At 47.5% G+C, this 26,034-nt stretch overlaps 7 protein-coding genes across 7 annotated transcripts; 4 read left to right on the top strand and 3 right to left on the bottom strand.

Moving 5' to 3' along the window:
* Positions 1-61: 61 nt before the first annotated feature.
* DFL_004075 (uncharacterized protein) lies at positions 62-2,628 on the bottom strand (the record flags this gene model as incomplete). Its single annotated transcript, XM_067633110.1, has 5 exons — positions 62-154; positions 213-359; positions 424-1,032; positions 1,087-2,135; positions 2,205-2,628. 5 exons carry the CDS (start codon positions 2,626-2,628, stop codon positions 62-64), a joined length of 2,322 nt encoding a protein of 773 aa, XP_067491312.1.
* A 1,599-nt stretch (positions 2,629-4,227) lies between these two features.
* On the bottom strand, positions 4,228-8,074 carry DFL_004076 (uncharacterized protein; the record flags this gene model as incomplete). Its single annotated transcript, XM_067633111.1, has 5 exons — positions 4,228-4,360; positions 4,419-6,812; positions 6,865-7,825; positions 7,890-7,981; positions 8,037-8,074. 5 exons carry the CDS (start codon positions 8,072-8,074, stop codon positions 4,228-4,230), a joined length of 3,618 nt encoding a protein of 1,205 aa, XP_067491313.1.
* Positions 8,075-8,474: 400 nt separating this feature from the next.
* Positions 8,475-10,256, top strand: DFL_004077 (uncharacterized protein; the record flags this gene model as incomplete). The annotated part of the gene is made up of 3 exons (XM_067633112.1): positions 8,475-8,899; positions 8,959-10,099; positions 10,152-10,256. 3 exons carry the CDS (start codon positions 8,475-8,477, stop codon positions 10,254-10,256), a joined length of 1,671 nt encoding a protein of 556 aa, XP_067491314.1.
* A 357-nt stretch (positions 10,257-10,613) lies between these two features.
* DFL_004078 (uncharacterized protein) lies at positions 10,614-12,055 on the top strand (the record flags this gene model as incomplete). The annotated part of the gene is made up of 2 exons (XM_067633113.1): positions 10,614-11,606; positions 11,669-12,055. The coding sequence occupies 2 exons, from the start codon at positions 10,614-10,616 to the stop codon at positions 12,053-12,055; spliced, it is 1,380 nt and encodes a 459-aa protein (XP_067491315.1).
* A 2,126-nt stretch (positions 12,056-14,181) lies between these two features.
* Positions 14,182-14,503, top strand: DFL_004079 (uncharacterized protein; the record flags this gene model as incomplete). The annotated part of the gene is made up of 2 exons (XM_067633114.1): positions 14,182-14,228; positions 14,305-14,503. 2 exons carry the CDS (start codon positions 14,182-14,184, stop codon positions 14,501-14,503), a joined length of 246 nt encoding a protein of 81 aa, XP_067491316.1.
* Positions 14,504-15,564: 1,061 nt separating this feature from the next.
* On the bottom strand, positions 15,565-22,685 carry DFL_004080 (uncharacterized protein; the record flags this gene model as incomplete). The annotated part of the gene is made up of 5 exons (XM_067633116.1): positions 15,565-17,013; positions 17,066-21,989; positions 22,058-22,152; positions 22,230-22,400; positions 22,488-22,685. 5 exons carry the CDS (start codon positions 22,683-22,685, stop codon positions 15,565-15,567), a joined length of 6,837 nt encoding a protein of 2,278 aa, XP_067491317.1.
* A 1,902-nt stretch (positions 22,686-24,587) lies between these two features.
* Positions 24,588-25,192, top strand: DFL_004081 (uncharacterized protein; the record flags this gene model as incomplete). Its single annotated transcript, XM_067633117.1, has 2 exons — positions 24,588-24,596; positions 24,680-25,192. The coding sequence occupies 2 exons, from the start codon at positions 24,588-24,590 to the stop codon at positions 25,190-25,192; spliced, it is 522 nt and encodes a 173-aa protein (XP_067491318.1).
* Between the last annotated feature and the right edge of the window lie 842 nt (positions 25,193-26,034).

Genomic DNA, 26,034 nt, shown 5'->3' on the forward strand with positions numbered 1-26,034 from the left:
ATGATGGAAAGATAGGGTTGGATGAGAGTGGTGGTGGGGTCTAAGGTTGAGGGGACACAGATTACTGCTCCAAGTATGGCTCCGCGTCTTCTATGTACGAATCCTCGTTGGGGTCGTCTAGTGACTCCATCGCTTCTTTGATCAACGAGCTCGCCTACAAATGAATGTGTTAGCGTGGACCTTAACGGGGTTGGGAACTCGTCGGTTCTTACTCTAGGGTCTAAGTGCAGAGCGGACGTAAAATGCTTGACAGCAAGCTGCTTCTCGTGAAGCAACTTATAAACTCTAGCAAGCATGAAATGTACGTTTGCTTCCTCCGGGGCAATATCCTTAATAGAGACAAGTTCATCCCGTGCCGCCTAATTCGCAATAGGTGTAAGTCACTCGGCCAACATAACAGAAACATGTCACGGTCAAACTTACATGCAATTTCCCTAATCCTATTAAAACGCGGGCCTTTCTGAATTTTGACAGAGCACTACCCGGTGCAAGATCGCAGGCCTTCGAATAATGGACTAGAGCTTGTTTATAATTCCCTTCCTTCTCAAACGCCGCACCGACGCAGCAGATCAAGACAACGTTTGTAGGGTTAATGGAGTAAGCGGTCTTGTAATGCCTGAGAGCCATGTCGTTCTTCCCTGACTTTTCATAGACTTTCCCGATTCCATACCAAGCATTGTAATGACGGCTATCAGCAGATAGAGCGCTTCTGAAACACGACATCGCCTTCTCAAGGTCGTCATTGGCGAGATGTTCGTGCCCTTGTAATGTGTAAGCATAGGCGAGTCCGTCGTCGATCTGAGTGGCACGCTTGAAGCATCGGAGAGCCTGGTCGTGGTCCCGCTGGAGAGAGTAGCAATTTCCTAGAGCGCACCATGCCTGGGGAGAGACTCGGTCCAAATCAAAGAGTTCATGAGCTAAGAATGATAGCTCAACATCCTTCTTGAGATGCCAAAGCAGGGTTGAGTATGTTTCCATTTCTTGCATGCGTAGGGGATCCATCAGGCGGACTTTCGCGAAGCATTCACCAGCCTATACAATGTTAGCTCTAGAAACCGTCCCCTCAAATCATATATGAGAACTTACCTCAGTATACCTAGAAAGTTCATATAGGGCTCGCCCAAGCTTCGCAAGGACGTATGGAGTTTCCCTGTGAACCGAGTTTAAGGACTGGTAGTTCATGACGGCCGCTTTACAATCAAAACGACAGAGATTAACCAATGCAGTTCCGAGTTTTCTATACAGGTCCAAGATAACAACATGTGCCAGGACTTCTTTAGGTTCCTGCGGTCTCGGAATCGGAGCCGATATTGGTCGGGCCTCCGCCATGTGGACATCGCCCTGGCTATGAACCAGAGCACTCGATGCCTTGTCCGCAGCTAATTGACTTCGACTTGAAGATTTAGTAGCCGTCTTAGGCTTCTTCGCTTCTCGTTGCCCGGTCGCCGCAAATTTACTGGCAATTCGGCTTGAGTTGAGAATCCGATTGCTTCTGCGAGTAGCCGGAGCGGTCACAGCAGTCTGGGAGTTCTTAGCCTCATCGGTACTAGCGATGGACCTTTTCTTCTCTAGCTGGTGATCCTGATCTCTCGATCTGGTCATCAAAGTCTTTCGCGGAGCATCTATCAAGCTTTGAGGTCGAGCTTTACGGGATGGCGCTTTAGGGTAGTCGATGGAAGCCGGAATGACATTATCACTCGTTGGAGTTTCCATCCCCACATTTGCCCCACCCTCGTTCAACCTATTTTGCGGGGCGGGCGGCACACCAAAAACGGTTCCGGGATCTCGTGATTGCGAAGAAGAAGAAGAGAATGGATCGTGATCTTGACTGTTGTTGAATTGGCTTTGGGAGGTAACTGTTTCTTCCGTCATCGATGAATTCAGTGACTGGCTAGCCATCCTAGCAACGGCAAGCATTTCCTCTGTCGGTTTGAATACTGCTCCGGCCTTAAGTGCAGCACCCGTCTCCGCGGTAGAGCTAAAAGAATCCCAAAGGTATGGATTTGCGACAAACGAGGCATGATACGCTTGAAGGGCTAGCTTATCATCTCGCATACCCATAAACAAGTCACCTAGGACATTAAGGACAGCTGCTGCATCTGGTGTTGAACGTCGTTCTTTATCTGAGTGTTGATCTAATGAAAATAAAAACCTTGGTCAGTCCCCAAAGCGTATACAAACGGATACCGGGCGAATACACATACTCCAGTGACTCTCGCTAACCCATAAGGATTTGCACTTTTCTAGTGCTGCAATACCCTCCCGGAACTTTTTCAATACCAGACAGCATTGGGCGTAGATATACGAACACCCCAAATGTCCTTTAACAGACTTCGTGATACTCTCAGCGTGCTTAACGTGATTACCACGGTAAAGGGACAGGGCGAGGAGGTATGTGTTCTCAGGATCCTTCGAATCAAATGCTATCAGCCGCTCAGCTGTGAATATGGCGTTGGTGATGAGGTTATTGTCGAGCGAGTACCAGACAACTTTCCGGAGCTGTGACGAAACGGCAGGTAGTAACGATGGATCGCATGATCCGGAGCTATGGAGGCTGGCCGATCCTGTCGAATTACTGGTGAAAAGGGGCGGCCGCGGAGGGCGTCGTTTCGAATCGTATGTCTCCATGCTTAATCTCTGTGATGCAGCCTTGGATGGAGAACCAGGAGCGCCAGAGTTTGGAGAAAAAAGAGACGATGAGAGGAAGGAGGTGATTGAAGAAAGCAGTTTGTAGGTTGGATATTAATCAGCGGTTGTAGTCTCTGTGTTTGCAGAGACCTTACCCGCTTGAAAAATTGTGAAACCCACAAATGCAGTAAGGGTAGACGGTAAGTGTTGAGGGTGGCGGGAGTGAGGGTTTGTTGTTGATGTCGGAAGACGAGTAACCAACGGGTAAAGGCAGAGATGGTGAGAATATTTCGAGCGTGTCGGAGGTCCTTGGTGGGTTTGTGATGAATACGGAATGCCGTCTTCTTCGCGTCTTAGACCGAGGAAGGTGGTTGGAACATGGTTTGGCCTGGATTATGGTCGACAGGGAGAGGGACCGATGACGGTAACAACGGAATGGCTTCGAGGTGCGGGTAGATGGTATCGGAGGAGTCGAAGTCGAAATCGAAGTTGAAGTCAAGGAGTGAGTGTGAGGTTCGACAAGGGAGACGGTGATGGTGGTTTGGGGGGTTGCAGGTTGGTCGGAGGGAGAAGTGAGGTGGTCGATGGGTGACGATTGGATGGAGATGGAGTATGGAGTCGATGTTGTTGATGTTCAGTTGCTGTGTTTGGATGGTGACTGGGTGTTGTTGTTGTTGCCAAAAACAATCCAATTCGGCAACGCTTGACTTAGCCCTTCAGAGCGATATATTGGGTATCAAAGGATGTTGAGATGATGTATCTACGCTTTTACTGTCAAAGAAGAGTCGTCGAGGAATAAGATAAATATTGATAGCGGTAGTACATATATTGGATGGCTGGATATTAATTAAAATCCTACTACATCGGTGGGATCTCCAGACTTAAAGATTCCCGTTGAACAAAAGTTTGCCGTCTCACGGCCACACCCTTTCAAGATTAAACGCCTTTCAGGGGCCCCAGCCAATCGTATTGCGCTATCGCCAGGGTCTCCCTCAAAATAACAACAATGCCAGCACCTTCGCCAATGACCGTTCACGATGTTCTGGTGCTGGTGCCCTCGGAGCTGATATACCGGCCATTTACAATACTCAGCTCTCAATGTTACATATACATGCTCGCCTCTGGACTTCAAGTCTATGATATATGACAGCGAATGCATACCGACGGCATTGAAGGCATGTCTTCGGTTTCTTAGTGTTCTCGAAATGCAACAGCGTGCACCTTTGTAAATCCGGTGGGCTGCAAAAAGACACAACACATCCCTGGATTCAAGGCTACAAGTACTTGGTGAACCATAGCAGGCAATATTATTGCTTTCATTAGAATAATATCCTTGTTAGAAGGAAAGAAAAAAAAAAAAAAATAGAACAATCAGAAAGTCTTCACAGTCCGGAACTCCGTGTGACTTTCCCGTGATATCATTCATGAATCAAGAATCATAGGAAAAAGCCATAAAAAATGCCAAAGTAATAGCAACAGGAGAGTGTAAGTAAGCAATTCCCCGTACGTAAAAGTATCAAGGCGAAAAAAAGGGAAAATAAAAAATAACAGTCAGGACAAAGGATATTACATTCAAAGGAAAGAATCAAAATGATGTATTTACTGCTTTTGTCCGTCGACGAAAGCCAACGCCTCCTCTCGACCAACAAGATCGATACTAGACATCTTGTTCAAGAATGTAACACCGTAGTGTTGATCTGCCGTCAAAACCATTTCTCTTCGGAAAGTGGTGCTAGGAAGATACGCAATTAGTCGTCTTACTCAGTCTATTAGATTCATTATGCACTTACCAAATGAACTGTCCACCTTCGTGACCGGCACTCAAGTTCTTCACCATCTGAGCAACAGCGGTACGATATTGAGCGTCGAGATTGGCGTCGATTTCGTCAAAGAGGTAGAACGGTGCTGGATCGCACTGCTGAATAGCAAATACCAAAGCCAAGGCACACAAACTCTTCTGTCCACCGGAAAGTTGCTGAATCTTCTGTTGTTCGTCATGCTTGGAGTTAAAGGACACCGAGATCCCAACACCAATGTAGTTATCGACAGAGCTGCGTCCTCCTTCCTCTTCATCTGAGTCCTCCTCTTCGCGTCTGTTCCTGTTATCTGCCTTTCGCTGTATAACTAAGCGCCCACGACCCAAAGGCACCAGCTTCTCGAAGATCTCAGCAAAGCTCTTCGAGACTTGTCTGAAGGTACGCTCGATGGCTTCATCCTTTCTTTGGTCAAGAACTTGAATCAATTCCTCGATGGACTGTTGAGATTCATCCAACTCCTCGCGACGCTTCTGTAATGTATCGCGTTGCTTGGTAAAGTTGTTGTATTGCTCAAAAGCCTTCTTGTTGACGTGTGAGAACTTCTTTAAGTTCTCATGGACCTTCTTCAACTTGCTGACGAGGGTTTCGGACTTGAACTTGGTATACTTTTCAAATGCTTCATCCGGAAGCACGCCAAGATCTCGGATCTTGCGCTGAACCTCGGCAGCGTTCTCACCCAACATAGCACGCTTCGCCATACTCTTTTCCATGCGCTTCTGCATTTTCTCAATGCTGAGAGCCTCTTGTTCCTGCTCAGCTTGCTTCGCCGCTCTAGCCTTCTCAAGTTTCGAAATCTCCCGGCTATACCCTTCAATGGTTTCCTCAGTCTCTTGGATCTTCTGCTCAACCGAGGTGATTGCCTTCTGCGCGCGCTTCAAATCAGCCTGAAGGTCCGCTATCCTCCTACCCTGGCCCACACCTCCAGCCGAGTCTCCTTCTCCCTCTTCACTAACGGCCTTGAGTTGATCTAAACGGACCTCGAGGTTATCGTGTAGCGTAGACTCGAGGTCAGTCTTTCTGCCTTCAACCTCAACTCGTTTCGTCGAAGCTTCAGCCAAAGCTGAATTCAACTTCTGTATGTTATCAAGTGCCTGAGCCAAAGCCCGTTCCTCGTCAGAGGTAAGGTTCTTCTTGAACTCCGAAGCCAATTCCGCCTTGTGCGACGCAAGTTGCTCATTCAGACGTGCCAATTCGACCTCTGAGTTGTCTTTATCATTTTCCATCCGGCGCAACTCCGATCGGAGAGCATTAAGCTCCGAATTCTTCGATGAGATCTGCTCGGGGATCATGTGGAATTGCTTGGCGGACTTATTAAGATCGAACCTAGCCTTATTCACTCCTCCCTGAGCAATGTTGATCTCCTGCTCTAACGATCGAAGCTCTTCTTTTAGCTCGTTACTCTTCTCCAATTCTTCATTGTACTTCGCCTGGAGCTCAGTGACCTGTTCGACGGTGGCCAAGCGGCTCCTTTTCCGGTCAATAAATCCACCACTGAGAGCACCTCTTTTATCACTAGACCTGCCCTCCAAATCAATTGCACTCAGTCCGTGGGAACGGGCGTACTGTGAAGCAATATGAAGATCTGGACAAATGATAGTCTTGCCGAAAACATGTTCGAAGGCACTGTGGTACATTTCGTCATACTCTATCTTCTCCAACATAGGGATGGCATCCGTGGCATCGGGGTAGCGAACGGGGCGGTTTCGCATCCGGTCGAGTGGCATACAGGTGACACGACCCTGTCCTCGATCTCGAACGTAATTAATGACCTTGGTTGCCGTTCTGTCGGTGTCGACGACGACATGGAACAAGCTACCACCGGCAGTGACTTCGACGGCTGTCTTGTATACGTCTTCAACTTGACATAATTCAGCAAGCGTCCCATAAACACCGTCCAACCCGAGCTCAGCTTTGGCAGCACGCATCGACTGCAAACCTCGACTAGTATCTCGGTCCATCATCCATGACAGCGCTCCTTCAGCTTTCCTGAGCTCCTCTCCTATCGCCCTGACGTCGCTGTCTAATCTCGCATCCTCCCTTTGGAGAACCTTCTTCTTATCGACCAGTTTCTCCCAATGGTTTTCAGCCTCCCTAACTTTATCGTTGAGGTCCTCCAAAGCCGTCCCGCGGTTGTCACGCAGTTGTCTCGTTTGCTCGATATCCTTTTCTAGGGATTCGATGTGGCTCTTAGTCGACGAGATTGTTTGTTCGAGAGTCTCGCGGGCAGCTTGTCGTCTCGCCATGTTTGCATCAATTTTAGCAATATCGTTTCTGAGGAAGGTGTCACGTTCCTTCTTAGTGTTGAAGTTGGCGTTACGCCCTTGTTTGGCATGCAGGGCGTTCTGGACCGCGCGGACCTTGTCCAACCTACGGTTTTGTTAGCTTGGAGATTTCCATATAGATATCGTAGATGACATACTCGTTTCGAATCCTGGTCTCTTCCGTCCTTCTAGTATAGAATTCTGGTATCAACTTTTCAAGCTCGCTCCTATGGGAGGCAATTTCCGCTTGGAGTCTGTTGACTTCAGCCTTATGCTTCTTTTTCGCTTGGTCTCTGCTTGATTGATTGTCGGCATATTCACGAACGGCAAGGTCCAGCTGAGTGCTACTCTTGAGGTGCTCGCGACGTTCCCTGTCGAGTTGCTGTTTCTCAAGTTTTCGAAGAGATATCTCTTGTTCGGCCTTGGAAAGCTGCTTAGTGAGCTGTTCAATTTCCTTCTCACGCTCTCGGAACTTCTCGAGTGCGTCCTCATTGTTCTCGGCTCCTCTTGCACGTCCTTCCTCGATTTGGTCGATAGCACCGTTGATCTCCATCTGCTCTCGATGAAGAATCGTATACTCCAAACAGCGCTTTTCTCTATCGTTTTCCTGGTACCCTCTCAGTTCCTCCTTCTCCTGCTCAAGCTCCCCAAGTCGCTCCTCAACTGAATCCAACAACTCATCAATCTTCTGTCTCTTCTGGTTGGTATCCTCCATAATCTTCAAAGACTCTCCTCTTCTCTGTTCATAAACCTGCGTACCAGCAATCTCTTTCAAAAGTGTCAATCGTTCCGGATCCTTCATATTCGTGAGCGAGGTAACACGACCCTGTGGGACGATATAGTAAGGATTGCTCCTGCTAAATCCAGCACTTTCCAGAAGATTCATAACATCGGTCTTAGTCGCAGACTTTCGATCTAAGCTGTACTCGTCCTTCTTCAATCCAATCGTCCGTCGGATAATGACCTCATCCTTGCCGGTCAAGAATCGCTCGTCCGAGTTGTCGAAGATAACCTCGACGTAAGCGCTCATGACAGCTTGTCCAGAACCTTCGTGCAGCAATGCTTGTCGTTCCTCCCTTCCCATCTGTGTGTAGGCATCGGATAGTACGAATCGAATCGCTGTGTAGTCAGAGTCCGGTTAGCAGCTAGATCCTACCCCATGAGTAAAGGGCCTCGTCCGTACCAGCGAAGAAATTGCTCTTTCCAGATCCATTGCGACCAACGATGACATTGTGCCCAGGGCTGAAGGGTTCGATAATGGTCTGGTCCTTGTAGCTGTTCCTCAAAGTTAGCTTTCTGGAGGTGTAGAGGGGCTTTAGAGGGTCAGAACCTTTTAAAGCCCTGGATAATGATCTGTTTGATATGCATGGTTGCTATCGATGAAGAGTGCGCCGTTCACCAGCGGCTAAATCCAAAGTAGGGGGGTAAGTGATAATGAACGAGGAGTCGATGAAGTAGTTCTTATCGTAAAAATCAAAAACAGTTGCTTGCGCCGAGTTGTATTGGTGGAACGCGTCGCGTTGGGTTGTCGATGGCGGCCGACTGATAGATGGGAATCTTAACCGAGACCTCGGGCAAGGCAAGAACTGCCGACATCGAAAAAATGACATCCAACACAACCCAAGTCGCTGTGTCGTTCTTCACTTTGTCATGAAATCAATCTGACTACTTTATACCGACAAATTGGAAACTTTGGTGTGAAGTTTCGACGAGGAATTCTATTAGTTGAATCCCCTTGTCGGAGTCTTTGAGGATAACATTCACCACTATGGAGGACCAAACTATAGCAACGGCCACAGAGCCTCAAGATGCAAGAAACAATGCTGGCGGCGTTAGCATCGACCCCGCAGAAGCAAAACCGATTCAAGATGCGGAAGAACAATACGAAGAAGAAATCGATGACGATGACGACGACCTCCTTGATGACACCTGGACATTAACCGACCTCACATCGACATCTGGTGACCTTACGAAGCAATATACCCGTCAAAAGAAGCTACTACAAGCAGAAAGGGATCCAAATATGCACAAATCACAGGTTCCCAGGATAAATCCACAGGGCCAGACGGGGAAGCAGAAGCCGAAGGGTAACATGGAAGCAAGGATAGACGATCAAATCGCAAGTTTATCAAAATTTGCGCATCGTATAAAACTCGACGATGCTGCAGCTGGAATGATAGGAAAGGGCCCAAGGTACATACTTCATATGCTTCAGCTTGCTCAGTACAATTTATGCTAAAACCGCCGCCTAGAAACACCGACAAAGCGGATCGAGCCACGACTGAGTTGGTACTAGATCCAAGAACCCGCATGATTCTACTAAAGGCCATAAACAAAGGCATCCTAGAATCCGTAAACGGGTGTCTGTCAACCGGTAAAGAAGCGAATGTCTATCACGCTGTTTCTGGCGAACTCGAAAATCCAGGACGCCAAATCGCAATCAAAATCTACAAAACCTCGATTCTAGTCTTCAAAGACCGTGATAGATACGTCAGCGGCGAATACCGCTTTCGCCACGGCTACCAAAAGTCTAACAACCGACAATTGGTGAAATTATGGGCGGAAAAGGAAATGCGAAACTTAAAGCGAATATACACCGCCGGAATACCATCCCCGGAGCCACTGCATTTAAAACTCCACGTTTTGTTCATGGAATTCTTAGGAAATAGCGAAGGTTGGCCATCACCCAGGTTAAAGGACGCAAATATTTCTCCTTTAGAGGGGGAATCGGACAACTCTGGAGCTTATCGGAAATTATACATCGAGCTCCTCCGCATCATGCGCAAAATGTTCCACGTGTGCCACTTGGTCCATGCGGATCTGTCAGAATACAACATTTTATACCATAACGGAAAACTCTACATTATCGACGTTTCTCAGTCCGTCGAGCACGACCACCCCAGATCTTTGGAATTTTTGAGAATGGATATCAAGAACATTTCAGATTACTTTGGAAAACAAGGTGTTCGTTGTCTCAGCGAACGGAAGTTGTACGAATTTGTTACAGAGGTCGAGGCATCGAATGAAGAAGGCAAGATGACAGAGAAGATTGAAGAATTGCTCAAGGAAGAGCTCGAAAATGGTGTTAGTGATGAACAGCGCGGTGTTGATAACGAGGTTTTCAGACAACAATATATTCCGCAGACTCTCGAGCAAGTCTACGATGTGGAGAGAGATGCTGAAGTCGTTGAAAAGGGAGGGAAGGATAAACTGGTGTACAAACATCTTTTGGTTGATGGCAAGCAGGGGAAGTCGGATGAACAAGAGGAGAGTGGGAACGAAGGTGAAGATCAAGAGGAAGAACATGACGAAGATGCGAACTCGAGTGTCGACGAATCTCAATTCAACAAAACGCCCCGAGGTCGAAAACATGAAGACAAGGATGAGAAAAAGGTTAGTGATTCCGAGACCTTCGCAAGTGCGATAGAAGCTAAATTTGTATTAGGCCCACAAGCAAAAAGTCAAAGAAGAAAAACGAGAAAAGCGAAAAGAGAAAATACCCAAACACCTCAAGAAAAAAGCAGTCCAAAACTCAAGCAAAAAGAAGTAAAAATCTATTCGTTATCAAGAGTCTCCAAACAAGAGTTCTCAAAAACAAACATTGATATCATGATGCCCTTGTCGGATGGTGAAATTTTTCTACATAGTAATGATCGATTCATTATCGATTCATCCATCTACGTGCAATACAATCTTGCGAAAACATTCGAATTGCTTCGGGGTGAACATAACGTTATTATCTCCCATATCGCTCAATGGTGAATCGCATCGGCCAGAATAGATATAAAAAAATGGGGGTTTCCAAGAAGTAAATGGGTCCCTAACTAGACATAAACCCCTTCCCATTCCTTCAACCTTAAATCCTCGAGCCTCGTATAGATCTGTATGTATTATATGATGCAATAAAATGGTACCGCTCCACATCCTCGCTTGCATCTTATCGCTGCATCTGGTGGCGTTCACAGCAGCACACAGCGCGCAAGCCAAACTCTCCGCCGCCAATGCGGTTGCAAACCTCCCAGCTCCGAACATAGCAACAATAACCCCTGCCCCCAAAATACCACCCACCAGCACCCCTCTTCAACGTCGCCAAAACAGTGAATCGATAGCCATCTGTAGTAGCTACCGCACATTCCTAAACTGCGAAGGCGAATTCGACACCGTCTATCCTCTGTGCGCTTGTTACACATCTGGAACCTTCGCAGGATCTTATGTCGACGGTCTTGCACGAACGTGTTCCCAATACCTCTCCTCAGTCAGCGGATCCGCTGTTGCCGCTCCATTCGCTAGTTTTACTAGTTTCTGCGCATCAGCTGGTGACATCGCTGCATTGCTAACGTCAACTATCAGAGCTTGCGAATCAATAAACTCGCGAGACCGCGCTTGCGCGACGGAGCCCTCGAATTTAGAGTTATATGGCACGCTAAGTGCCCGTGCCGCCTGCGCATGTTACTCCGGTACCGTTTTCTCTGGCTCCAGAAATGACGGATGGGCCTCCACCTGTTATGAAAAAGCTAGTATTGCAGGCGACTCTTTCGCAAGCACTATCAGAGAATTCACAGCTTTGTGCACAAGACTTGGCGACGTAAGGGCCTCAGCTGAGGACCTCGCAGCGAACTGTGGGAAATTTGAAACAGTATTTTCAAGTTGTTTATCCGATACTGTCGGGTTTGAAGGTCTGCCAGCATCAGAGCAGGCGAGTTGTCTTTGTTACTCCGGAGCGGATTGGGTCGTGGCGGAGGCGGATAATGCAGTTGGGACTTGTTTGCAGTATGCGTCGAGGAATTTTCAACATCGGGTATCATTGTATTCGCCTTATGAGGGACTTTGTAGCTCGGCAGGAGATGTAAGAGCTGAGGCTCAGGCTACTGGTGGGAGTGATAGGACGACGACGAGGCCTGTAAGTTCATACTGGAATGCCCATGCCATTTTACGTAGGATATTAACAAATATGCGAAACAGTCACCCGCACCAACTGGTCCCTCCGGCAGCCAAACATACACAGGAGCCAGCACTTCAACAAGTGATTCTAACAATCCTCAACCCCCCCAAGAAAATAATGGTGGCAGCAGCGGCCTGTCCGGCGGTGCTCTCGCAGGCGTCATAGCCGGCGCAGTAGTCGGCACTGCCCTCCTTGCTGCCTTGGGATTCTTTACCTTCTGGAGGAGTAGGAGATCGGGTGCTAAGCCTGTTCCACCACCAGCAGGGTATGGCGGGATGGACGGCGACGGCGCACTTGGTGGCATAGAACAGGAAGTTGGTGGAATTTCGGATAAGAACGAATATCAGAGTGTACCCATCCCACCACCGCCAATGGCTCGGAACCAGCAGAGCCAGCCAATGAGATAATGTTTGTGTATAGATATATGTGTATCATTATACGTATAAAGAAGTAATTATTAGAAGTGGCTAATGTCTATATTATTTATACAATGTAATTTGATACGTCAATTCGTTTATTTACCCTTACATTCCAGTTGATACTTGAGGTTCGCAAAGTCTCACATTTTCGATATGGTCTAAAACCTGCTTCATTCGACCTTCGTGGCCTGAAGGGAACAGTCTCGACCATCGACTCAGCCACATTTTCATGCGAGTTGCGTTGACGTTGTATTTCCCACCACATCAACAACACGAAAAATGCAACCTCAAAAAAAAATTTAGACCGAAAACCCCGGCAAACCTTCCGATTCGTTAGCAACGTCCTCGATCTGGAGCATCAAAATGCTAAAAAATTAGATGACCGAAGAGGGGCTCGATCCCTCGACCTCTCGCGTGTGAAGCGAACGTGATAACCAACTACACTATTCGGCCATTATGAAACAGCATCAGCCGGCTGAATTTTTGCAAATATAAAACTTACAGCCGTTTGTTTCTCATAATGCAGCTGTGTAACGGGTTGAGGCTTTGATTGGGCGCCTATTAGGCGAAAAGCTGGCCAATCCTAGATTTCCTTTGGGAAATGTCACCTTCCAACACGCAAGCTTCACAATTCGCAGGCTGATAAATCAGAATTGATCATGCTGGCCTTACAATCTAAGGAAATTTAAGACGGGCCAAGGAAAATCTGGTTCGGACAAATCTTTATGGGTTAGGATATCATATAGTTGATCAATTGATTGTGTCAACTTTCCAACTCTACCCTCGTACTTTCTAATGGTGCACGTACGACAACATGTAACAGCCTCGTAACTAATCCTTCTATCCACTATCGGATAGGTGCCCTAGTTTTGCCACCTAGGCCTGCAGGATCCAGAGCTCGCGTTGAAACTCCTCGCTGGATGTACGGCGAATAGTTATTCCAAGGCTACTCAGCCTTCTACATGATCAATCCCATATCCTTCCATATACACATATCGGAATGACCCGGAAAATACAATATCAATATCCGCCATTCGACCTCCTGAATTGGAAGCCGATGCACCCCGAAGATGCATCAAGGCCGGAGTTTAAAAGTATGAGTTCTCAACTTTATTGTCTGCCAAGGTGGGCTGGGTGGCATTTGGAGACGTCTGTGCCTAAAATTCAAGGCTGAAGTAAGTTTTTGATAATGGGTGGATGATGGCTTGCCTTGGCAAGGAGTTTTCCGCGCCTGATTTCTGCATTTGCGATCTGTTGCCGCTAATGACCATTGTGCATGTGCATATACTTGCATGTACAGATGCACTGCCTCATGCTCATTGGTCTGGCAGGCAAGGTGGGCGTCTGGTCGATGATTCTTCTCCACCGCATTCCTGTGCTGAGTAAACAAGAAGCAGGTTGCGAAAACGTCAAAATTCCTAGTTTTATCACCGTTTTACGTGGATACGGAAGCATCTAGTGTAAATGTTAGCTAAAAGTTACGGATTATATTCTGTAAGGTGTCTTGATAAGCGGAAGCCATTCCAGATACGTAAAACATGTCCTTCGGTTCGATTGAGGCGAAGCAACGCTGGTGAAATAAAATCCCGACGCGGTTTTGAACTTCGAAGTGAAGAGCGAAGAGCGCAATTTGAGACCTGCTAACGTGATGCTTCGACATTTTTTATCGATGGTGCAATATGCACCGGTACAGGACCTAGCTAGTAGTAGAGTTAAAAGTGTATATATAGTCTCATGTCATCCCTTCTCATGAGGCTTTTAGCTTCTCCCTCATCTCTCCAGATCTCATCGGTTCTCAAACTCACATTCCTCGCGACCTATAAGCGTAAATACACACATACTTGCCTCGACGCCATACTGCGCAACTTGTGTCCATACCTTTATAATTTTTATTTTCATTAAAATTTTTTTTTAAAAAATATTGTTTTAAATTGCAGTCTCTTTGTTTTACTCTTTCTTTCTTTCGATTAGTTTTTGGCAGTCCCTTTACGGGTCTAGCACCGCTTGCCACACTATATCAAACCGAAAAGCCTCATTCGTACTCCCTTGGTTGTTTCGACATTCTCACAACCATGTTAATGCACAAAACCCTTCTTTTCTTTGTCGTTTTTATCATGGGCATTTATCTTCTACCCGCGGCGAATGCCAGCGACACCGGAACGTACGTTTCTCCGAAACCACTCCTCTCGAAATGAAAAAAATAAATAAAAGATAGAATACTGAACGATCTTTCACAGCGCCGAGGAGCTCAGCGGCCTCAACAAGGTCTTCGAAAATCTTCAGCCTAGATATGGATTTCGATTCAGGGTGAATAACCCACCCAATCCTAAAGGTAATAATGGTAGTGGTAATGCTGGTGGTGTTAATTCTGCAACTGGGAAGGCAACTCTGTTCGCGATTGCTGTTGGGGTGGCTTTCCTTGGTTTTTTGTTCTGATTTTAATAGTATCTTGATATCGACATATTCTTAATTTATAACCAGGGTAAGGGGGAAAAAAGGTTGCTAAGGATAGGACTTCGGTCTTTTTTCGCCCTCAAGGCCTGGGACTATATCGGCGTTTTGTTAGTGACTTTTTATTATATCGGCGTCAATAACGGCTAAATGGGCAGGACCAGCGTTTATAAAGTTTAAATTTCGGCTACAGGAAAAGTTTAAATCCTTACATGTAGTTACCCCATTCTCTTTCTGTATGCATAGTTTCATTGGTTTACACTTCGCCCTTTACACCACCATCATGTATTAGTATATAAATTAGTCGCTCGTTATCTGTTCGTTTCTTTGCTAGTGATCTGTCTGCTATTTAGCGGTCTTCGAAGAGCTTTTCTGGGATGGCTTCGAATTGTAAGATATTTTGCAGGGAGTTTCAGGGGTCCTAGGCTTAATTGCTCTGAAGGCCGGCTGCCGCAAGGCGAGCTTTCTGACTCGAATAACCCCCCCAATTTCGACTCTTAGTACTGTTGAGGTTTCCTATGGTATATAATAGTCCGGGGTTTACAGCAGCTTTTAGGGATGTTCTCGAATTATATGTATAAGACGTGATATATATATACCCCGAGAATGGTGGTTTTATACAACGTTTAATGCGTCGTGCTTCTCTCGAAGACTGCATTTAGGGGGATTTTGCGTTCTGGAAAACGCTCGTTTTGAAAGGTTTCTCCCATAGTATTACGCACCGGCAGGCAATTTGTTTTGGGAGATATGTGGTGAGGTAGCATAGCGAATTCGTACCGTTCTAGCCTGCCAGACCAGCAGCATAAAATTTGCTTGGGTCACATGCTTGTTTTTTAAATTGTGAACTGGAAGGTTCCATTATATATGCTACGATTCTGTATAAAAGGTAGTAGCTGCGCATTATAAACAAGCATCATGAGCCTCGAATACCCTCAACGGCCATCTATCATTTTTCAATAACCAAAAAATAAAAAAAGCAGAATGATAACAAGCGGACGCCCTAAAATCCCATAAAAAAAAACGAAAAAACAAACACCCCTCCATACTTACGAAAGCAAGCCCAACAGCGCCGCCTTCTCCTCAGCCGATAACTTCTCAATCGACGCCGCAATCCCCTTCAACGCACCGGCCTTACTAGCCCCATTACCCCCCAACATCCCCGCAACCTCTTTCGCAACTCCATCAAGCTTCAATTCCTCCATCTTAGCAGCAACATCCTTAGTGTGCTCTTCGTACCACGTAGCAACGGCCCTATCATTACCTTCAAAACTTTCCCCATCGTACCAATTCTTCAGCAACTCTAGTGCCGTCGCTCTCGTCATATTCTTGGATACAGGAACCAGCTTCTTCAGGATGTATTCCTCGTTCAATCGTCGCCTCAATCGCCAGTACAAGAATCTTCGGGCGTTGTACCATTGTAATTCTTTCCTGATTACTCCCTTTGCCTTCATTCTTCCGGCGCGATCGTGGAGATCTGCGAAGTGGAGGGAGATTTGGCCGTAGATTGGCATGAGGAGGTTTTCTCTCTCTGTCATCTTAACCTTGATGTCTGACTGTTCGCTTGCCGACAACGATTTATTCTCAAGTTGTTGTCTGAGTTCTCCATAGGCTGGATCAAGTCTAGCCATGGTTTCAAGCTGCTTGTCTCTCCTATATTTAATCCCCACAATACCCTCGGGTTCCAAAACACCACCTCTGGCTTCTTCATCCGCATACATCTCCATCATATCAGCGTTAATGGTGGGATCGATAACAACCCACGAACCACCACGTAACTCTCCGAATGGCGGGATGTAAACAAAGATCGGTTGTTGGTACTTAACCAGCGCGTCGACAATGTATGCACCGTACTTGAGGACTTCGAAGTACATATCACGCTGGCCACCAGAGAAACCACGCCAATTGGCAAGAATGATGAGAGGTAACTGTTCACCCTTGTTGAAGTCATTGATCGCTTGTGCGGTTTTGAAGGCAGAGTTGGGGTACCAGACTTGTCCGGCTTCCATGTTGATTTGTTCGGTAGAGTCAGGGTTGGCGGGATCGGCTGGGATGACATTTTCGACGGATCGGGTTTCGACGGCGATGACACCGACGGGGATACCACCGAGTCTGGCTCTGCCGATGACGACGGTCTTGGCCCATCCGCTCAGGGTTTCTTGGAAGGATTCTTTATCGAAGAGACCGTGCGCGAAGCCCATTTCGTCTTCTTTACCGCCAATCAACCATCTGACATCGTACGGCTCCCTTTGAGGAGGCATGTAGAGAATATCACGATCCCAAGGATCGCTAGATGGTAGAATTGGAACGGGTGAGTTCCTCTTATCAGGGACGTAAGACAACCACGATACAATCTTTGTAATCCCATCGAAGTCATTAGATGCGGTGAGATGGGAAACACCATTCTTGTACATGATCTGGGTTCCACCGAGTTGAAGATTGGAGGTGTAGACTTCACGACCCAAGAGCTTGTTGATGGCTGGGGCACCGGTCAAGATCTATCATATCGTTAGTCCAACATTTCTGGAATCAGAGAGGGAGAAAACTTACGATTGGCTGCCCTTCAATTTGCACAGCACGCTGGCCAAGTCTGACAAGGTAAGCACCAATACCGACGGATCGACAAGTGACCAATGTAATCGTAAAGATATCATCATAAGCCCTTGACGTAGCACCGGCGATGATACCAGAGCCTCGCAAACACTCCACACCCAAACCATCCTCCCGTCCAATAATCGTAGTAATCTTATACCTCTCCTCGCCTTCTTCCACAACTCTCTCCGTAATAACCTCCTTCCTTCCACTCTCCTCAAACTTAGCGTGGACGTTAGGAGTCAAGTAAAGATACCTAAACCCAGCCTCCGGCTTTCCAGGGTCATTCCACGCAACCGAGAACAATGGAATGAGTTCTTCAGCCATACCGATACGAGCACCGGAGTTTGCGGACAAGTAGATTCTAGGAATACCAAGCTTCCTCGCGAGCTCAGTGCAAGCATTGAAGAAGCGATCCTCTTGCGGTCCGAAAGATCCGATCTTGAATGTGATATCGTTGGCAATGATCACAAACCTTCGACCTTTAGGGTACTCTGGTGTCCTCGCCGTAACAAGCCATCCGACCATACCGTGGGTATTGGTACCGGGCTCTCGATTAACTTCAACCAAGTTATAGTTGTCATCGAGCACCAATTCACTAGAGTCAATGCATGTACCAGGCTGCGGCATCGCCTTCTTAAGCTCTGGGTGCTTCTTGGTGGCTTTATCCCAGCTGTTCTGAATAGCTTGACGGAAGAGCTCTGGGAAATCGTAAACGTATTGGGTACCCATAAGGTGTGCCCGATAACGCTTGGGTTGGAGCGCCTCTTTTGTGGCATAAGGGGTGCTAACGGGACGAAGGTGCATAGAACCTGGCTTGCTGTTGTTTTCCAATGGAATGCTGTGGAACACCCATTGCTTCTTCTCGTTCTTCTTCTCAAAGTAGACTTCGTATTGGATGACGTAGCCGGAGACGTTGTTGATGATTACTCGGAGGGGGGTGGCAATGCCTGTGGATGGGTCGGAGCAGACGATACGGATTTCAGCGGTAGTGACACGGAGTCTCCATGAACGACGGCCGAAACGGTCGATGAAGCCGCCGAGGGCCGAGAAGACTTCTTCGGGTTCAAGTGGGAAGACGGGTGAGAAGTTGATGAAGATGTGGTTAAGATCGGTACCATTGTTGCCAATAATTTCCAAGGCATCGAGGATATCACTGACGAGGCGGTCGGTTTCGGAGATCAGATACTCTGGCGTAGGAATATCGTCCCTAAGTCTGCCCGGTCTGACGACAGCACGGGTAAAGTACCTTTGATCGGATGGTACGTTCTTTCCGACAGCCTTGTAGACATGGATATTCCTGTTTTCGGTGAACACCGGTGTAATATTGAAATTCGACAACCGAGACAACTCAAGCTGGAAAGCCAAAGCCGGCTCGATATGACGAATCCTCTCGTCTTCAACATAAGTGGGCGCACGGAACGTAAAGTACCCCGGATAGGTGCCATCCCTGTGGCCACAGATGAAGGTAACACGACGAATATGGCGCGCGAGCAATTCGTCCGTGCTTTCCTGCATCAGAGCGGAAATCCTCTCCGCGATCTCCGTATCCGTCAAGTTCTCAACATCTCGAACGGCCACATTACATACGCCGCTAAGGTCTTCGTCGTCATCCTCCACTTTGAGAGGTTGTGGTCTTCTCCGGGAAAGATCGGGCATCAAGCCGCTGGCGCCGCCGAATTTTTGGATCTTTTTGGGGAGTAGTTCCAATGCTCTGGATAGATATTCTTCTGCCTCGTCAAGATATACGATGGGTACGACGACGCCCTTCCTAACAGGCTCGGACTCAGCATTTTTGACAAGGAAGCTCATATCACTAATAGATCCTATTCTCTTAAATGGGTTGGCTTTGTCGGCAGTGGGTGTTCCGGGCGTAGAGGGTTGCATTGGGAATCCAGCATCTGAGAATCCCATCTTGCTCAGACAGAAATCCCAGGTAATCATGAATGGTGGCTCGGTGTCGGTGTAATGGTAATCGACAGACATAAGTTGGTAAGCACGATAAGCACGTCTGATGTAGACCTCGAGGGCGGCGAGGGAGACCCATGGGTCAGAGTGGCCGAAGAAGTGAGGGAGAACATCGAAGACGGTGTATTTAGAATCGATGACTTCCTTGAGCAATTCAACGTTTGGAGTTCTGTGGTCCCATCCACCTTCACCGTAGCGAGATTCGACAACAGAAGATCGCAGGATATGCTCCATCTGTCCTTGACGCTCCTCGATGGATGGCAGAGCGCATTGGATGAGCAATTCTCTGGCCTTTAGCTGCACCTTTGAAGTCGAACGGTTATCCAAGTCCGTCAGCTTCTTGAGAGAGACGCGGAAATACTTGCCAACAGCACCGACATTCGGTCTGTTGGGTCTGTATTCGTCAAGAATGGCAATGATCAAATTGTTCTTGGCTCCGATCTTGCTGTGGGAGAGAACGGTCTGAACGACGGTGTCAATGTTGTCCTTGTTCTCGTCACGGAGTCTCAAAACAACATCTTCTTCTCTAGTATTCTGACCAGAAAAGATCTTCTCCGTTACCCAGTATTGATCAAGGAGAGCCGTAATGACATTGAACTCGTGAACCTTAAGTCCATCTTGGTAACGTTTGATGATATCGAGCAGAGGGGAAAGCGAAATCCTCAACCCGGAAGCATCACCAGTCTGTGAATGATCATCGATAAACTTATCAAATGTTTTCAGAAGAGTCTTGGCCGGGAACTCCGCCCTTCTTCCCCTAGCTCTATCAACCACCGTAGTAAACAAGGTCCCCAGCTTAGCCGGCATCCTAGAATGCAACGCCGCAAACTGTGCATTCCATTCACCGTACGGCAGTTCTGAATTCCTCAGCACCTCGATCAACTCTTTCAGCGTTGGCGCCATGATAACTTGATTATCAAACCCTTCGAGTATGTTCCTAAGAATACTGATGAGGAGTTCAAATCTCTGCGCAGGCTTGGTACCAACGATCTGTGGGTCTCCGAAGTTCGGGAGCTGACCTTCGAATGCAAGAGCATGTTTGACACGGGATGGATCGTCCAAGGCGAGAATACCAAGGATATCACCGGCCTCGAGAACCGCTCCGGGTTGCTTGATTAATTGAACCATACCGTCCTCCTGAGCAATCAAAGGCATGATCATCTTCATGACCTCGACTTCAGCGAAGGCTTGGCCCTTCTTGATACGGTCTCCGCTGTCGACGAGGAATTTGACTAACTTTCCTGGAGAGGGGGTTCTAAGCTGTGTTGGATCACTCTCTTGCTCCAAAAGACATGTCATGTTATCTACACTCAAACGAGTGGCGCCGACATCCTCTTTCCAGTAAACGTTGTGGCTGCGACCACTGAGCAGCACAAGTAAACCGCCGTCAGCAAGGGCGCGAATACCGACTGCGCACTTGGAACCGTTGATGAACAAATGGTAGGAGTTTCCGCTAGACCTCGTGGCGGTAAATTTATAGCGAATACTTTCGTAGATAAAGTCAACCGGGAAAACGGTCTTGAGGGTTCCCTTCGATGGTACCTGACCCCTTTCGAGTGATGTCCTATAATCATTGATACAGGCCTCGCTGGCAATATGGGCTTTCGTGACGGCACCGCAGACGACAGCTAGCATGGGATCTGGCCTTTCAGCTGTCATCTTGTTGCTGATGAGCTCGTCTAGCCAGCCAGTGGTAAAGGTGTTTTCCTCGAAGGACTCGAGTTGGAGGAGCTTGATAAGGTATTGAACGGTATTTCTGAAGTCACCACGGATGCTCAATTCCTTCAAGGCGATAACCATGTGCTTCCTGGAGGCGGATCTGTTCTCTCCATATGCGAAGATGTGACCGAATTGAGAGTCGGAGAAAGAGTGGATACCACCCTGAGAACTGACAGAGAAGTAACCCCAGACGTTCGAGGAGGATCTGAAGTTCAAATCGTGCATGGTACCGGAAGATGGCTTGAATCCCTCACCGGGATCCTCAGAGGTAATTCTGCAAGCGGTGGTATGTCCTTTAGGAGTCGGACGACGCTGTGTTAGCAAAGACTCCTCGGACGAGAAGTCGAAATCAATTTCGGTAGCAGAAGTAGTATCAACGCCATAGAGTAATCGAATATCACGAATCCTATGAAGTGGTAAACCCATAGCAATCTGAAGCTGGGCAGCCGGGAGGTTAACACCAGTAACCATCTCGGTAGTCGGGTGCTCGACCTGTAAACGAGGATTTAACTCCAAGAAGTAGAACTTGTCTTCGGCGTGCGAGTACAAGTACTCGACAGTACCGGCGGACACGTAACCGACCAGCTTGCCCAATCGAACAGCTGCCTTCTCCATCTCCGTGAAAGTTTCCTGTCTAGCAATGGTAACCGGGGCCTCTTCAATGATCTTCTGGTGTCGTCTCTGGACGGAACAATCACGTCCAAACAACGAGATATTGTTGCCATACTGATCTGCTAGGAGCTGGACTTCCAAATGTCTAGCCTGACCAGCTAGCTTCATAACGAAGATCGGAGATCCAGGAACCTCATTCGCCACCTGTGTGAACAGCGCCTGAAATCCATCTTCACCCTCGACCTTTCGGATACCCTTGCCGCCACCACCTTCGCTAGCCTTAATCATAACCGGAAACCCGATTATCCGCGCCTTCTCAAGCGCTTCTTCGGCATTTGTGACGCATCCCTTAGTATAGATATCCGGTGCAACCGTAACAAGTCCGGCATCGTCGATAACGACATCATCGACACCAGTGCCGCTCCACGGGATACAAGGAACATTGGCATGTTGAGCTACGATTGTGGACGAAATCTTGTCACCCAAGGAACGCATAGCGGATCCGGGAGGTCCGATGAATACGATTTTGTGTTTCGACGCCGCCAGCGACTCGGGAAGCTTTGGATTCTCGCTTGCGTGGCCCCTGCATAACAAATTGTACGTTAGAATTTCATACGATATTCGTGAATATGAATCATTAGAGCAGCCTACCATCCAGCCCACACGGCATGCACACCCATACGCTCCGCAACATCGACAATCAACTCGACGTTGGCATAATTGTTGTTATTCGTTCCTCCCGGGACCTATTTCGACCCATTGTCAGCATCTACCGTCGGTCATGAAAACTACCTCCCAACAAAAAGAAAAAGAAGTACCGTACTTCAACGTATTTGTCAGCCATTCTGATGTAATCCGCATTGGCCTTCAAATCTTCCGGCGTCGCCATGACGGTAAACTGGATCGCCCGTTCGTCGCCAAAAGTCTCGTACGCCCATTTCCGTACACTTCTGATTTCCTTGACGGCGGCGATACCGTTGTTCGCAATGAGTACCTACGGTATAGTCAAGAGTCACAAGTTAGCTTTCCCAATTCCATAATGAAAACTCTGCGGTTAAACGGTAGAATCGAGCGAACCTACGTTCGTGATAACAGTATGTCCATCATGGTTGGCCACAAAGTTCTTTACAGGCCCCGAAGGTGCCAGATCCAGTCTATTTCCGCCGATAAAGTGGGATGCGAGCTTATGCTTGGCAGCATACGAAGAGCCATATTGGATATCGAAATTTTCCCCCGCGCCGTCGGTGAGCGGAAGAGGCGATGAAGCTTCTGCTGACATATTTGTGAGTGGTATGTGTGGGTTTTTGTGGTGGGTCGGTTGAGGACGGGAAGCCTTTGGACTTCGGTTTTAACTTGGTGAGACGCGAGTTTTGAGAACGTGGGGATATAACGACTCAAAACCGGACAGAGATAGAGGTTTAAGAATTTTAGGGAGTATTAAAAGATGTTAAAGATGATATGTCTGGAAATTGGAATGGAAGTTGGGTCCTTTTTTTTTTTGCTTTCTTTCTAGACAATCGAAGAACGTCCGTGAAAGGAGTAGCTGGGTAGGAGATCAGGTTGAATATGCTGGTTTCGCTAGAGGGGAGCTAAGACCGTTCTCTGGTCGTCTACAGGACGAAGCTAAGAAGTAGAAGTCGAGAGGTAAAGAAGGAGAGTGAGAGAGAGAATTGATGAAGTAACAGCTTCGGCAGCTAACTGGAGCCTGGGCGACAGCTCCAAATGGACGATGGGAGGGTTATATGATATAAAGTGAGAAAGGTTGAGGTGTCGCTGTTTGTGGAGGGGGAGGGCAAGGTCTATTATATCGATTGCCAGCACTTTACATTACATGTACCAGACCAGACTAGACTTCAACCGGACTCTGGATTGGCTGGGCAAAGTTCACACGGACCTTTGATTTGTTACGAAAGCATCCGTCCAATTGGTACGCAATCAATAGGCCAGGCCATGCACGGGGTCACTTTGGCTACATCATAGCCAGGTTAGGTTGAATTTTCGGGAGGTTAACAGATATTATCAAATTCGGAGTTCACCAACCGAGGGGGATGGGATTGGACAATCTTTCGCTCAACCGGGGGAAGCTAGCCAGTATAGCACCGTAATTGAAGACAAGGCCAAGGATGATCGAAACAACCAACGGACACGGACATGCCGCTGTGGAGAAACTCGGGGACGATGTCGGGACGATGAAAGACCAGACCTACGTCTATCATCATCATCAATCTACTCTGTATTGTGCGCTGCGAGGTACCTATATTTCATATGCGCGGATAAGCGTGGAATCTGAGGTCGGCAAAAGTATGGAATCAAAAGCCGGTCAACAAAACCCAACCCAAGACAGCCGGATCGCGGACAGGGCTAGCTACCTGTTCTGCACGGTGAAATTGGCTGCAGGGATCCAAATCCCTATCGCACCCTGCCCGAGGGGAGACCATCCCCCTCTTCCCCGAGCTAGCTTCTGGTCCAACATGTACCTTATTTTCCTTTTCCTTCGTGGGGAGGCAACCCGGTTAGATCGTTTTTCCCATTGCATTCCCGCCCCAAAACAAAAATTAAAAATTTCTGTTGAACCCCCAACATGCTCTAGCGATGGAATAAAACTCCCTGGAAGATTGAACATCGAAGTACCATTTCGGTTGGGATCCTTCGAAACGAGATCTTGGGAGAGAAAGAAGATTCGGGATTGAGCTATATTAAAAGGGGACTGATTCCTTTCGTCCGTTCCTCGTAATCTGGATCTAGAATCGTGAGATCCGATACGACGAATTCTTTAATCGATTGCGATAAGGTCAGGACTTTGACCGTGCGCCGTGTTGAGTGCGGCTCTGCGCATTCCATTCGACTAAAATTCACCGCCACAGTATTGGTGGCTTCGTCTCATGTTGATATAATCTCGAACTTCCCATCGCTTCCCATCGCCGATATATAATACGTCAGAGATTGTTCAATAATGTCGAATATATCTCCAAAAGAGACGTCAGGACAAGATGAGGTGCAACATGAAGTTGCCAGTCAGGTGATCACTTGCTCCGTTTGGACAGCGTGGTGTTAAGCGACGGAGCGACGATGACGTTGTCACCCGAAAGACCTGCATAAATCATGGTCAAATTCAATGATCAATTCCCACCTCCTTCCGGCCAAGCATTCTCTCTCAGATAGCCAAATACTCATAGCAGCTATGGCGCAGGTATGCCTTTACCTTTCCTAGCCATCCCAATCGGTTCCACCTACTGTACTTTAGAATGTTACTAATAGCGAGTATACATATAGAAAGCAGCAAAAACCACCGCCCGAAGAAACGTATCCTCTTTAAACCTCCTCAACATCCTCTCCCTCGCCTTTAACCTCTTCTTCATCCTCTACCGTTTCATCTACCACTCTTCGTCCGTCACAAAAGTCGCGATATACAGCTATGTCATCTTCAACGCTCCAGCACTCGTTATCCAACTTTACCTCGAAATTATAGGACGTCCAAAGGGTGCCCGTAAAGTCGTAGACGACCTCAATGCCGGTGGGATGATGGAGATGCTATGGGATATTATTTATGTTACTTGGGCTTGTTTGACACTTGTGGCTTTCTTTGGAGAGTCGCTTTGGTGGTTGTGGGCTGTTATTCCGGTGTACGGTACTTACGCGGCATATACGGCAGCTACGGGCATGCGAGATACTCTTGGTGGGTTGGGAGGAGCTGCGAATGATATGGCCGCACCGGGATCGGGTAGTAAGAGACAGGCAAAAATGGAGAAGCGAACCGCTGAGGGTAAGAACATTCGGTACAGATAGATAGATACCCTACGTTTTCCTTCTTCTTCTACCGGACTCTGCGATCGTTTAGAACTGCCACAGCCACCTAGTACCAGCATTGCCAGCTACCTTTAATTGTCGATGGCGTTCCCAGATACCGTTCCTGCGAGACTGACCGTTATTCTCGTTTTTCTCGCCCGTCGAAAGTTAACTTTTTTATTTTTACGGAGATGGGAAAATGCATTTATTGGAAGAGAGGGGGTAATGCATTGTATTGCGAAGCTATCGTATGGGTATAATGATATCACGCGTGTGATTGGTAGGCCTATGCGGCTTCTTTTTGGTAACATCGCGTTGTAATGATAGAGCGAAAAATTCAAAATGGTATTCTTAATGATCGCGATAAACAAACCTTATAGATGCCGAAATGCATCTAAATACCCAAAGTCCCACGTTCTCGAACATCATATCTACAGGGAATGTCTGGGTCCTGCGGGTAGGGTGTTCGAGGCCAGTTGTATGCAGCTAACAAAGGATCCAAGCAGCAGCTGATACGAGCTGTTGTTTACAGCGTGCGGTCGCGCGGTTCGCGTGTGAGTTAGCGCATCGAGCTCATGTCTCAGCTCGTGTTGTTATTCTAAGCTCGATCGGGCAGGTTTGTCTTGTTCCAGGATCATGTGATCTTCTTACGGCGAAATCGAGCAAAAAGCACCATACAATTTTTGGGGGGTTGAAAAGTGCTGGTTTCCAGCACACCTTATGGGAGTTCAGGCAGGCCGGCGTTTGGTGAGGAATTTGAGAGCTGTTTGACTGGCATAACAGGAAGCAGAGGAACTAACAGAGGCAAAATAATAAAACCAAAATTGTATTGATTTGGCAGC

The sequence above is a fragment of the Arthrobotrys flagrans genome, assembly GCF_004000055.1.
Source record: "Arthrobotrys flagrans strain CBS H-5679 chromosome Unknown unitig_0, whole genome shotgun sequence".
In the NCBI taxonomy this organism is placed as follows: Eukaryota; Fungi; Ascomycota; class Orbiliomycetes; order Orbiliales; family Orbiliaceae; genus Arthrobotrys; species Arthrobotrys flagrans.